Source organism: Erythrolamprus reginae, chromosome Z, assembly GCF_031021105.1.
Source record: "Erythrolamprus reginae isolate rEryReg1 chromosome Z, rEryReg1.hap1, whole genome shotgun sequence".
In the NCBI taxonomy this organism is placed as follows: domain Eukaryota; kingdom Metazoa; phylum Chordata; class Lepidosauria; order Squamata; family Dipsadidae; genus Erythrolamprus; species Erythrolamprus reginae.
The window spans coordinates 29,863,675-29,878,752 of record NC_091963.1 but is presented as its reverse complement, the minus strand read 5'-3'; the positions used below and the strand labels follow the sequence as shown (position 1 = coordinate 29,878,752).

Here is a 15,078-nt window from a genome sequence, read left to right as displayed (position 1 = left end):
ACAACTGAGGTCCAGTATAGCACAGTAGATTTGAACTGAACAGATCCATATTCAAGACCTAGCTCACCTTTATGGGCTTATTTTGGCCAATTTTTACTATGTATTTCTAACCGTATTACTTACATATCTGGATTATATATTCCCAATCCAGATATACTGGACCTGCTAAGAACATCTGCAGCTCCAATATAAAAGGTTAGTTGAGTAACACTGTTAACAGCTGCTATTCTTCATGCTTTAAATATTTTTAAACAGCTAATCTGTGCTACACCTGTTAAACTAACATTTCTACATCTAATATGGCATTATTTCACATTTATTATACTATATTGCGTAAGAGTAAGCTAAGAATAGCCTACCTTAACTTGAGTATATTTATATGCATGAATGTTTTGGAAACAATCTGAACCTAGCATCATTTTGCATCATCTTACTATTAGCAATCTATAAAAAAACTGAATTCTGAGTATTTAACATAATTTTTTATCATAGCTTGCCCAAAGAACTGAGAATCATGTAAGGTTCTCCAGTCCAACTACAAAAATCAAAACCCTCACCCTTCCCACACACAGAATTTGTTTTAAATTATTATTTAATTTACAGTGGGTATGTAACTAGCCTAAACTTTAGACATACCATATTTTCAGACTATAAGACGCACACCCCCCCCCCCCCAAAAAAAGTGAATGGAAATGTTTGTGCGTCTTATGGAGCAAACCCTTTGGCCTCTGCCTACCAGCAATTTGCCTCCTTGCAGCACACAGCAAACAGTCTGGTCAGCTTCAGCACAGCCTGGTTTAGTATGAGAAGGCAATTGGTGGTTCGATCTGCCTCCAAAATACCACAAATCAGTTGTTCCAGGCACCGGACCAGAATATCTCCGGGACCGCCTTCTGCCGCACGAATCCCAGCAACCGGTTAGGTCCCACAGAGTTGGCCTTCTCCGGGTCCCGTTGACTAAACAATGTCATTTGGCGGGACCCAGGAGAAGAGTCTTCTCTGTGGCAGCCCCGACCCTCTGGAACCAGCTCCGCCCACATATCAGAGTTGCCCCCACCCTCCTTGCCTTTCGCAAGCTCCTTAAAACCCACCTCTGTCGTCAGGCATGGGGGAATTGAAATTTTTTTCTCCCTTCCCCCTAGGCTTATAGAATTTATACATGGTATGTTTGTTGGTATGATTGGTCTCTTAAATTGGGGTTTTTTAGATTACTTTTTAATATTAGATTTGTTACATTGTTTTTTATTGTTGTTAGCCGCCCCGAGTCTTCGGAGAGGGGCGGCATACAAATCTAAATAAACTAAACTAAACTAAACTGTTCCAGGCTCTGGGGATCACCATCAGTGCCACCTATCAACACTGCCACCTATCACTGCCCCATTTTTCAGTCTCCCGTTTTCAGTCTCTGTGCACTCCATTTTCTCCACTGCCTGGAATGGGCAAAAAATGGGAGGTGTGGAGGTGGATTAGGTGGCAGCAGCAATGGGCATCAACAGCAGCAATGAGTGGCAGCAAACCCTGCAACCTGGAACCCTGCAACCTGGAACATGGAAGGCAGATCCTCATGCTAAATCAGACTATGTTGGTGCTAACCAGGCTGCTTGCTGTTTGCTGCACAGAGGCAAATTGCTGAGAGGCAGAGGCAATTTTTTTCTCCCCAAAAACTAGGTGTGTCTTATAGTCCAGAGCATCTTACAGTCTAAAAAATAGTTACAGATTTTCCTAAGGAAGGAGAATTGAGTAACTGGTATACAATTTATATAGTTTATATAGTACACATAAAATATAGTATATAGATAATTCATGATCTAACTGGGACCAGAATTTCCATTGTTAGGCAATGCATTGTTAAGGAAGTTGCAACTGATTTTATGACATTTTTGTCATTGATGTTAAGCAAATCGTTACAGGTTTTAAGTGACTCATACTGTTAGTAAGTGACTCTGACTTCCCCCACTGACTTTTTTTTGTTAAACGCCAGCTGGAAAAATAGCAAACAACAATCCTGTTACTCCAGGATACTGCATCTACTGAAAATACATGCCAATTCCCTAGCATTCAAACTTTATCACATGACTGTGGGGATGCTACAATAGTCATACAGACGAGAGGTTGAACAACTAACCTTGTGGTGTTAGAACTGAATACACTCAAAACCATAGAAATGGTGGTAGATTTTAGGAGAAACCCTTCCATCCTTCACCTTTCACAATACTAGACAACACAGTATCAACAGTAGAGACCTTCAAATTTCTAGGTTTGAAAAGGCCCCCCCCCAAAAAAAGCTCGCTTGGCTTCAGGCTATTATTGACAGTATCCAATGTTCTCCACAGCCCGCCTCTGCCAACACCTTTTGAGACTCCCTTTCTCAATTATCACTTTCCCTCAGAGATAAAAAGTTCCCGTACCGCGCATCATGTCCCCCAGCAAATAAAACTGTCCACTCTGTGCTTTCTTGTTCAGGGTGCCCCTTCGGAGGATCTGAGCCACTTCTCCTCCCCGAAGGGGCCAAGTGGAAAACTCAGTTGCTAGGGCTGCTAAGGGAAAAGGCGGTTCCCCAGGACCTGCCAGACATTTTCCCTCGGCTGAGGAGCTCTCGGCAGGCTGAAAAGTGGCTCAGGCGAATGGCTCCGCTCCGCATCAGCAGCAAAGCAGAGGCCTCTTTTGGGGAGGAAGAAAGTGTGTCTCATACTCCCCCAAATACAGTATTTATTAGCATTTCAATGTATATACAGTGGGAGGGTGGGGGAAGTATTTACTCAAGGATCAATTGTGCAAGTTTTCTTAAAAGGAAGAGAGGGATCTGTAATTGACATCATAAGTAGACCTCAACTATGAGAGACAACATGAGAAAACACATCCAGAAAATTACACTGTTTGATTTTTAACAAATTTATTTGCAAATTATGGGGGGGGAAATAAATATTTGGTTACCTACAAACAAGCAGGATTTCTGGGTCTCACAGACCTGTAACTTCTTTAAGAGGCTCCTCTGTCCTCCACTCATTATCTGTAGTAATAGCACCTGTTTGATCTTGTTATCAGTATAAAAGACACCTGTCCACAACCTTAAACAGTCACACTCCAAACTCCACTATGGTGAAGACCAAAAAGCTGTCGAAGGACACCAGAAAGAAAATTGTACCTCTGCAGGCTGGGAAGACTGAATCTGCAATAGGCAAGCAGCATGGTTTGAAGAAATCAACTGTGGGAGCAATAATTAGAAAATGGAAGAAATACAAGACCACTGATAATCTCCCTCAATATGGGGCTCTACACAAGATCTCATCCCGTGGGGTCAAAGTGATCACAAGAATGGTGAGCAAAAATCCCAGAACCATATGGGGAAACCTAGTGAATGACCTGCAGAGAGCTGGGACCAACATAACAAAGGCTACCATCAGTAACACACTACATCGTTAGGTGACTCAGATCCTGCAGTGCCAGAAGTGCCCCCCTGCTTAAGCCAGTACGTGTCCGGGTCCATCTGAAGTTTGCTAGAGAGCATTTGGATGATCCAGAAGAGTATTGGGAGAATGTCATATGGTCAGATGAAACCAAAGTAGAACTGTTTGGTAGAAACACAACTTCTCGTGTTTGAAAGAGAAAGAATGCTGAGTTGCATCCAAAGAACACTATACCTACTGTGAAGCTGGGGTGGCAACATCATGCTTTGGGACTGTTTCTATAAAAAGGGACCAGGACGACTGATCTGTGTACATGAAAAAATGAATGGAGCCATGTATCGTGAATTTTGAGTGCAAACCTCCTTCCATCAGTAAGGTGAAACCTGGCTTGGTCTTTCAGCATGACAATGATCTCAAGCACACTGCCAGGGCAATGAAGGAGTGGCTTTGTAAGAAACATTTTAAGGTCCTGGAGTGGCCTACCCAGTCTCCACATCTCAACCCTATATAAAACCTTTGGAGGGAGTTGAAAGTCTGTGTTGCCCAGCGACAGCCCCAAAACATCACTGCTCTTGAGGAGATCTGCATGGAGATCAGCAACAGTGTGTATCAACATTGTAAGGACTTACAGAAAATGTTTAATCTCTGTCATTGCCAAAAAGGATAAGAAGAACCATACTGAATCAGGCCAAAGCCCTTCGAGTCCAGCACTCTGTGTCACACATTGGCCCACCAATTGTACATGGGGATCTTGAGCAGAAAGAGAAGGCAAAACCCTCCCTTTCCCTTGACCCCCAACAAATGGTACTCAAGGGAATCCTGCCTGCCTCAACCAACATAGAGGCAGTACATGGACATCCATTTCAATAACCACTAATACACTTGGCATCCATGAATCTGCCTAATCCTGCCTTAGGATAGGTTATATAACAAAGTATTGAGATAAATGTTTGTTATTGACCAAATACTTATTTCCCATCATAATTTGCAAATAAAATCAGACAATGTGATTTTCTGGATGTCTTTTCTCATGTTGTCTCTCATAGTTGAGGTCTATCTATGATGCCAATTATAGGACTCTTTGTTTTTTTTTGTAAATGGGAGAACTTGCCCAATTGGTGTCTGACTAAATACTTTTTCCCACACTGTATATCACACAACTAAATAAATATTTAATTAATCAATCATTAATTCATTAAGTTGCCTTAATGCGTCGGTGGTGCAGCGGCTAAAGTTCAATACTTCAGGCTACTTCTACTGATCACTGGCTGCCAGCAGTTCAGCAGATCGAATTTCACCAGGCTCAAGACTGACTCAGCCTTCCATCCTTCCGAGGTCGGTAAAATGAGGACCCAGATTGTTGGGGAAAATATACTGACTCTGTAATCGTTTAGAGAGGGTGATAAATCATTATGAAGTGGTATATAAGTCAAAGTGCTATTGCTATTATATTCACATACTCTACAGCAGGGATATCAGCTTAAATTTCGCTGAGGGCCACATTAAGGTTGTGTTTGACCTCGGGGACAGGAGTGGGCATGGACATCACTTGTGTTATCAAATGCTGCTTTTGGTAGCAGTTTAGTTTGCTAATACCCTGTCAGCAAAAATTGAGCTCCTGGGGCCTTCTGGGCTCCATTTTCAGTTGTGACAGTCTCCTGCAACTCTCTGTCAGTGAAAACGAAGCTTGTGAGAGCCAGACGTTCTGTTTTTGGCTGCAAAGGCTTCCTGCAGCCCTCTGACAGGGAAAATCAAGTCCAGGAGGGCCGCTAAAGAAGTGCTAGTAAAACAAACTGTGGCGCTCACAAGATTTGTTTTCACTGGAAGAGGCACCGTGGGCCAGGGTTTTGCTGTTTCCAGGGCCAGATCTAAGCACCCCATGGACTGGATCCGACCCATGGACCTTGGGCTTGACAATCCTCCTCTTCAGAGTAAGCTCTACCAAACCCAGTGGGAATCAATTATTAGCAAACATAAAGTATGTATTTGTAAATATGTTTATAAATTAAGGAGCTCATAGTCTTCGGAGAGGGGCGGTATACAAATCTAAATAAACTAAACTAAACTGAACTATTTCCAATATTGAAAGCATGGTCTTCATATAGTAGAAGTCCCCATCTTGTACTCCCCCTCTTATACCTCCTATGCCTCTAATTCTCTGGAGTGACTCTCAGAGCTATTTTGTTCTTCTAGTTATAAAAGGCTCATTAGATTACCCTTTTCATTTTTAGATGATAAATGTCAAGCACCTTAGAAAAAAAACTTGCTGGAAGAATTACTGTAATTAGCATGAATATGAAAATGTCTTTTTAAAAAAAAAAAATAAGACAGAGCTTCTCTGCTGTTTTATAAATGTTTTTACCAAAATTAAGTTGAAAGGAATATATATATTCAATTCCAATATCATGCAATATTGGAATCTTACTCTTATATACCTTCCTCAATATACATTTAGCCTCAATTCCAATACTTTAGTTGCCCAGCCAAAGCAATAGGATATGGGAAACTGGGAAGGCCACAATATTTTATATCATTAGCCAAAAATCCAAAAGGACAAATATTGAAGAACCCTATTATTCTAACCTTAACCAACTAATATAAATAATAATCCTTTGCACCAAGTTATTAATTTAACTCTTTGTTAATAAAACCAATGCTGATAGAAATCACAAAACAGTTCTATAATCTTAGAAACTAGATCAGTTTTAGGAGCACAGAATTGCTTAGATAATTCAGAGGAACTACTAATTTTAGTTCACTAACTGGATATAGGAAAACAACATTATGGAAATCAATCACCCATCAAAATAAAGACAAAGTATCCTGGAAAGTTTACATAAAGCTATTTATATTTTGTTTTCCTTTAGTCCAACATTTTCAACCTCCAAATATGAACTATTTTACATAGTGTTTGCCTAAGCTATCTGAACTGGCCTTGCTTTTTAAAAATAAATAAATAAATAAATAAATAAATAAATAAATAAATAAATAAATAAATAAATAAATAAATAAATAAATAAATAAATAAGATTATCAAATTTGCAGATGACATGATTGTTAAAAGAGCAAACTTCGGAGAACAAATTAAATTTAAGAATCTCTACAGCAGAGGTCTCAAACTCAATTTACCCGGCGGGCGCTGGAGGTAGAGTCTGGGTGACGCTGGGCCGCATCAAGTTTCCCACAAGAAAAGCTCTTACAAAAACATTCCAATGTTATCAAATGTCTTTTGTTTTTCATCTTATTTTGTGTTAAAAAATAATTCATAAGAAAAATTCCTAACAAAAGCAATCAACCGATCAGTAATAAATAACTAAAATGATAATAATAATTATGATGATAATAATAATACAGCAGATATAGAAGACTGAAGAAACCTCATAAAGTTGCTGAATAGCGAAATGTAATTATTATTATTCAGATTCTGTAATAATAATGTCTGTATTAACAGTTCTTTAACATTTAACGGACATAGATTGCAAGCTGGGCAGTGTTTGTGATGTCCGTGGTCTCATCAAGAGCGACTGATTATACATTGAAACATTTTGCTTTTTCACAGTTGATCATAAATGTCACTTGACAGGTCAGAAATGCGCTCCCCTATGGTGTTGGCAGAAAAGCTAATGTTGCTAAACTGACCTTTCTTTTCTGGACAGACAGTACTTGCACTTTTGTTATATGCACTTTTTTTACAAATTCACCTTCTTTGAATAGCTTTCCTGCTTTAGCAATTATCTCACTAACCATGTAGCTAGCTTCGACTGCTGCAACATTCTCTGATTGCATTCTTAAAGAAATCTTGTTGCCTCAGTAGGTATGTTTTAAGATTAGCAACCCGGTTTGCTCTCTCATCTCCCTGGTATTTTGCATACTCTCTCATCTCCCTGGTATTTTGCTCTCTCATCTCCCTGATATTTTGCCGCCCCGAGTCTTCGGAGAGGGGCGGCATACAAATCCAAATAATAAATAAATAAAATAAATACTCCTCAGCATATCTAGTTGTGTAATGACGTTTCAAATTGTATTCTTTGTGCAAATAAGACACATCGGGATGCCCCTGTGCTCAACAAAGAAATATTGCACCTCCCACTTTTCCTGAAATTGTCTATGCTCATCACCAACCTTTCTCTTCACTGCAGGCTTTGAAAAAGACATGTTTGGGGCTATGTAATACATAATTCCACTTGGTGTCACTGTTTCAGTGGTTAGCGGCTAAACTTTAGCCGATGCGCCTTTTCCGCTTTTTTTCTGTCCTGCTGAGTAGCAATTTCCACCTCTGCTTCTGAGCCTGGAGTAATGACGCATGTTCGCAATAAGCCTGGTTGATGTGCCGCCTCCAAGAGCAATATACCCCACCGTGATTGGTAGGTTCATTCAGCTCTGCACACAACACTGAAAAGTGCCATTTGTATCAAACTCGGGCTGCACTAACATTAAACTTTGATGTTGAGGTGGAGCCGCAAACTATTGTCCCGAGGGCTGCAGTTGGCCCGTGGGCCGCAAGTTTGAGACCCCTGCTCTACAGCAATAATCTGTAACCAGCAACATTAACTTCAACAAGAGATAAATGCAAGTTCTGTATTTGATAGGAAAATTCTAAGGACAAGGCGACCAAGTAGCAGTACTTCCAAAAAGGAACCAATTTCCCTTCTGGATCATCAACAAACAAGATGATGCAGCTACAAAAAAAAGTGTGCTTCAACAAGAGTGCGAGGTCCATTTTGCATGAAGAATCAAAGACAGCTTGCCAATATGTTCAAGTAACTAAAGGGCTTTTTACAGAAGATGGGCAGATTTATTAAAGACAGACAAAATAAGAAATAATATACCTAAATTATAAGTAAGTACATTTTGTTTGGACAGTACAGAGAAACAGTAACAGACGTTTCCTAATTGAACTGATATCTCAGGAGCGACATTATGGAAATCTACGTACGTATTATGGAAGTCTATATATATAATCCTTATGCATGTTCCTATAAAAAATACAGTACTATACAATGCTAACCGCATTTAAGAGCATCTACTTTGAAAGAGCAACATTGTTTGGAAAGCTTTTAGATGAATTTCTATATGTCATCTATTATTTTATGTTTCTATTGCTTTGTTATATTGTTTTATTATCATTATTTGTTAAAATCTGCTTTGCATCTAAGTGTAGAAATTTTAAATTGCTCTATTTATAGTTTACATAAGTGTCACATAATGGTAGGATGGAAATGTACAAACCAACAAATGAACAGAAGGGAAAGCACTGGTTTTTTTTTCATCAGGGAAAGGTAAGTGCAGTTAGAAACTTTATAACATCATTCTTTCTTTTCTTATGAAATAGAACACAAACCATTTTTCCAGCTACTTCTACATTTCTAAAAATTAAATTAAAAAATTCAACTGTAACTGAACTACTTTATTCAGGATCCAATCTTCTACTTGATTAAAAATAACTGAATTAGCTTATCAAACTTTTATCTTTTCTATGTTTTAAAAACCTATAAACTGTATACTGTACATCCAATAATTTCCAATGTATCTTTATTAAGCTATATAATCAGAATATATTTAATCACCAGATTCCTAAATCTTCATTTTTTTCTTTATCAAGCAAAAGTGTAGAAGTGGTTTCCGTGTAAAAAGTCAAATTATCACTTTTAATAAAAGCAATCAGTGTTGCTATCTAAGTCAAGTACATTAATTTCATGCAATATTGTTCACTGATTAGCAAATACATAATTATTAGCACGTTGTGAGATTTTTGAAAGCATATCTTTTGTCAGCAGAATTTTTTAAAGAATATTATTACATTTTAAAGCATATAGGTTGTTAAACCATAAAATTACCCCCCAAAAAAGAAAGAACGGTAAGATCAATGAGTAAAACTGAAACCACAATTTGATGGATAATTTTTATTAAAATAAGGGATTATTCTTATATAATATAATTGCTGCAAGGCTTCTACAGGCACCACTGACTGCTATGATTAAAGGTGATAATTTGACTTTCTACATAGAAACAACTTTTATATTTTTGCTCCATAAAGAAAAAATATGTTCTGATTCTCCAGCTTAATAGAGATACATTTTTATTTTAGATTTTTATGTGTTTAAGGTGAAAATAGAGGATATTTTGTTTTGGTATAGAAATATCTAGCGATACCGGTATGTGTATTTTTGAAAATGTTAATGTGATGCATTTGTAGGTTATACACTGTATATTTTATTCAGATTATGATATACAGTGTTGCTGTTGTTATTTGTATATGTTTCTATATTTAGAAATATATACAAATAATGTAATAATATTCTTTTATATCTTTATATCAGTGTTGCTATCTAAGTCAAGTACATTAATTTCATGCAACAGCTGATTATTTTGTTTATTATTGTATTTGTATTGAAGAGAGTTTGAAGTAACTTTTCTATTTTGATTGGTATTATTCTTTTTGTCAGCAAAAATTATGCAAATAAGTATACTAAAATATTACTTTTGATATAATGTGAAGCAATCAAATCAAATATTACCCAAATAGAGAAAAGTAACATACCTGTCGAACAAAACTGTTTGAGGTAGTGTCAGAAGACGTACTCCCATCTGAGCCTTTAAATCTGTTTTTCCTTCTTGCACCTTTGCCATAAGACTGTTGAAATAAAAAAAATAATTGCTATCATTTTATTTGACATTTAAGATTGAATATACTGTATGCACTCTAGTCATGCATACTTATTTTTATGCATTCAAGTAAAATTAGATAAAAAATACTTTAACTTTACATACATTTAATATTACAAATAAAGACGCAAAAGGGATAATTTTTTCATCATTTAATGCAATTCTGTATATTAGATTTTTTCTAACTGAAATTCATAACAAAAGCACAGCTATATTGAAAAACTATCAAATTTGCATATGCCATATCATGTTTTAACAAGGAGTATAGGGATATGCAGGATTCAGAAATAGAATTTCAAGAAATTCCTTCTCTATTGTTAGAAAAAATATTCAGCAAATGCCTTTTACTTTTGCATGAGAAGTTAACTATTTTATCATTATCTGAAGCTATGGTTTCTTTATTCATGATTATATAAACCAATTAGCTATACTGAAAAAAGCTTGTATTTTTAATTTGGTTTCAATTTAATACGGTAGTCCTTTTTTGTATTTACATAAAATGCATAAAAAGCATAAATGCTCTTATTGTGTTCTTTCACATTTCACATTTCTTTCCAGTTATAGATTTGCTAAGATGTATTGTAACTATGATCCTAAATTATTTTCTGACCAGATTTTTCAATTTTTCATCATTATAACTTAATTTTCGGAACTATTTCTCAAAGTTGCTATATAATTTACTTTTCACTATTACCGGTATATCTTAATTACTGTCATTTGAATACAATAAAGTTTCTTGAGCCTGTATATGTGCAACTATTGCAGTAAATACACATACCCAGTATATATATAATTAAAACATTTAAATTATCAAAAAAGGAAAACAATATTCAAGCCCACATAGTATCATCAACTGGCTAGATCTATTAAATGTATTAAACTATGTACAGTACTGAACTATGACTAAATTGTTTTGCCAACAAAAAAACCCCTTCTTATTTCATAAACATGATGTATCCAGACTTGAAGTACATAACAGATATCTAGTATTTTCTATAGAACTTAGTAGTCTTTTTTCTAGGGAATTTCCTGAAACCTTCTTAGCACTGTTTCTTTTTTAGTGTGTTCTTCAAACACACTCATTCACCTTCCTGCTCGTGATGGTGCCACATTTTCTCTTTACAATTTAGTTTAACATTATTTTCTCTTCAGACAACAGCAGCACCTATTTTTCAAACCTCACTATAATTAATTAGTTTGAAAGACAAATCGGAGTGATGACTAAAATAACGCCTCCTCAGTTCACTCATATTTCTTAGCTAGAAAGCAACATTTTAAGGTGGGGTAATATGACACTAAAATTAAGATTTTTAAGATTACAGATCAAACCTGTTTCCTATAATTAATGTGGTATCAGATTAAATGCATAACCTTGACAAAGTTTTCAAAGAGACTTTCTTTAGGGATTCTCAAATTTTGCAATAATGTAATCCTCAGGAATAATCAATAAATTTCTGTGACCGTAATTCTGTAAGAATTATTTGTGATTAGGATTGCAGATTAAATATATAAGCAAACTTATTGAGACTTCCCTTTGAAGGTAAACGTATTTCATTTTAAATGACATAGTAGTTGCTCTAGAGCTAGCAATAGTTGAAAACAAGTATTGCTGGATTTTGTAAATTAATTTTCTTTGCAGGTTTCCATTTGTTAGCAGTAATCCTTCATAAATCGTTCATGTCCCTCACAAGAATTGTGACCCCAACTTTAGAAGCCTTGCTCTATATAATTCACACATTGGGATTTTCATCCTTCTGCATTTAGGAAATATGTAAACAACATTTGGGAGAAATTTAATTATTTTCTTGATTTCCACTGCCACATCTACTTTGCTCCCTAGGCAATAATACATTCTGTTCTATTATTCTTTATTATGGATTATCACATATATACATGGCTCATATAAAGTTTTTCTTTTAAGTTTAATTATTTAATTATAATTATTTTGAATTAAATCCACAATAAATAAACACGACTGCAAAATTAAAAGTCCCCTTAAACCCATAATTAATCTTTAATTTAAAATAAAATGCATATTTCCATTATATAGGTTATATTTGGAGAAGGTTGCTCAAGGCTCATCGTTTGCATACGAAATATTTAGATCCAGTCCAAAGTATATTTAGATAAAACATAGTTGCCTGAACACAGCTCTTGGCAGGTTCATACAAGGATTCTACACTTTATGAAGTTGTAAAATTTCACATTTCTCTGAAACCCTAACATGGATTGAATTTGGCATCTGAACTGATTTACTGAGAGCCAAATCACATACTTAAGAATCTTTCTTATTATACAATGAAACTTTCCAGGTCTAATGAACCTTTTGTCTCTTTATGAAGGAATCTACTCTCTCTCCTCTCAATTTCAGCTTTGCAAATTCTAAAGGAATGCTGTCTTGATTAGCAAAGAAGGAAAACTAATATGCAAAGTGACAGGCTGCTTCAGGTGAAAACATCTTATAATGAGATCCAGTTCCTCCAGCTCAGAATATATTTCCTCAAGAAGTTATACTATCTTCAAGGGAGCTCATCCCATGGTTAGAGTAATTGGGAAATGTGCCTGAGTACAAATCTGATCATGTTAATTCCATAAGTCTCAATTGGATTCTTAATACAAAGGGAATGATAGCTTATTAGCCAGATTGCTTAACCAACATTTGATTTTTATTTAATTCTTTTTTTGTATAATGAAAATATGAACAGAGGACAAGCTAAAATGAAAATAGAACAGAGAGGGTGTTATTCTGCAGCTAAAACATACTTGACAGGTAGCACTAGAAAAATACTTTGTTTTCTTTTTGTATAAAATATTTGCTGCTCCAGAATTAGCAATATTTGAGAAAACACACTGTTGGATCTTTTAAATAACTTTACTTAGCAGGCTCCTATTTGTTGCTAGAAGCAGAACTCTACTTATATCTACTTTATATCTAAACAACATTGAACAAGTAATTCACAAGAGCACTGAAGTACCATTATACCATGGCTATGTGAATTCCTTTGCATCACTTGGAGGTGCAGATCAATTTCCTCTTGAGAGGATTCTTTAAATCCAGCTCTGGAATCTTATGCGAGTTTTCTTTCATATTTGTATTGATTTTCATAGCAAATTCAGGAAATAATTGCTCTCATTTCTGCAGTTTTCCAGATTCTTTAGCCTTGCCTTCCCTATCTCATTCCATCCAATTCCAATAGCATTAAAAATCTTTAAAAGGGAAAATTTAGGAAAATTACATTATGACATGTTATCATAACAATTTTCCTAAATTAGTGAGAATATCCTTTGAAATAGATCTCAAAACTGCTGAGGGAGACTATTGATAGTTATAATTTACATTACTGTACAGGTGATCCCTCTATTATCGCGAGGGTTCCGTTCCAAGACCCCTCGCGATAATCGATTTTTCGCGATGTAGGGTTGCGGAAAGTAAAAACACCATCTGCGCATGCGCGCCCTTTTTTCTATGGCCGCGCATGCGTAGATGGTGGAGTTTGCATTCCCCGCCGCCCACGCAAAGGGGAAACCCCGATTCGGCTCCTCGCTGCTGCTGCGCTACCGAGCAGATCAGCTGCTGGGCGGCCGAAGGAACCTTCCCTGGGTCTTCCCCCTCTTGCTGGCGGGCGGGTGTGAGCGGCGGGCATCAGCGAGGAGCCGGGGTTTCCCCTTTGCGTGGGCGGCCGGGAAGAACCCAGGTTGGGGGTTCGGGGGGGGTGCTGGGAAGCCCCCCAGGCCGGCTGCAACCTTTTAAAAACAGCCGCGCCGCTTCTCCCTGCTGAGTCCTGAAGCCAAACGCGGAAGTTCGCCTTTGCCGTTTGGCTTCAGGACTCAGCTGGGAAGCGGCGCGGCTGTTTTAAAAGGTCGCAGCTGGCCTGGGGGGCTTCCCAGCACCCCCCCAAACCCGGGTTGGGGGTTCGGGGGGGTGCTGGGAAGCCCCCAGGCCGGCTGCGATCCTTTTAAAACAGCCGCGCCACTTCCCAGCTGACTCCCGAAGCCAAACCCGGAAGTGGTTTTTTTAAAATTAATATTTTTTTAAAAATCGCGATATATAGCGTTTCGCAAAGATCGAGATCGCGAAAACTCGAGGGATCGCTGTATTAACATTAAAACTTTATTCTCAGCAAACCAGGTATATGCGCTGGAAAACAAAGTGTGCATATTATATGCCCTTCTGGTTACCCAATACTGTATATTCTTCCAGCTACTCGAGGACTGAATTGACATAAGCCCCGATTTAACCAGCTTATTGAATGAACCATAATTGGCTATGTTTCTAAAATACACTAAGTACTTAAATCATGTTTTTCAAACCATGACTCAATTCATATAAGATAAGGCAAAAACTAAACAAACTTATTATTATTTAGTTAAAATACATGTACCAAATGTACTTTCAAACTTACAGTTTGAAAATATGTATCTTGGGAAGGTGGAATCTTGTGTGTTTAGACAAATTATATATATGTAGTTTAAAAATAGTGCAAAAGTATGCATATTTAAATCATGATTTGTTGAACAAATTGCAATACATGGCTCACATATTTTAAGTTAAAACTAAAGCAATCTTTGTTTCATGTATTCATAGAAAAATTTTTTTCTTGAAGTTTAGCAGATACCGATCAAAAAGCCAGGCTGGGGGGGAGGGGAAGAATCCAACTGTACTTAAAGCATTAAAACAATTTATTTTTATTCAATAATTCATAAACAATTATTGTTAATGGCGAGTATTCTGAGCAGAGTCAGGTTACAAGAGGTGTGCCACAAGGGTCTGTTCTGGGTCCTATTCTTTTTAATATGTTTGTGAGTGACATAGGGGAAGGTTTGGTAGGAAAAGTTTGCCTATTTGCCGATGACTCTAAAGTGTGCAATAGGGTTGATATTCCTGGAGGGGTCTGTAATATGGTAAATGATTTAGCTTTACTAGATAAATGGTCAAAGCAATGGAAACTGCAGTTCAATGTTTCCAAATGTAAAATAATGCACTTTGGGGAAAAGGAATCCTCAA

At 36.9% G+C, this 15,078-nt stretch overlaps 1 protein-coding gene across 3 annotated transcripts in view; it reads right to left on the bottom strand.

Annotated features, from left to right (window-relative positions):
• Positions 1–15,078, bottom strand: part of CACNB2 (calcium voltage-gated channel auxiliary subunit beta 2) — a 206,157-nt gene that overhangs the window by 180,734 nt on the left and 10,345 nt on the right. For all 3 annotated transcript variants that reach the window (XR_011556912.1, XM_070729107.1, XM_070729106.1), the window contains exon 2: positions 9,949–10,041. Coding sequence is in view for 2 of the 3 variants with exons in the window: in XM_070729107.1 (XP_070585208.1) it covers positions 9,949–10,041 (93 nt within the window). In the remaining variant the exon portion in view is untranslated. The remainder of the gene's footprint in view (positions 1–9,948; positions 10,042–15,078) is intronic.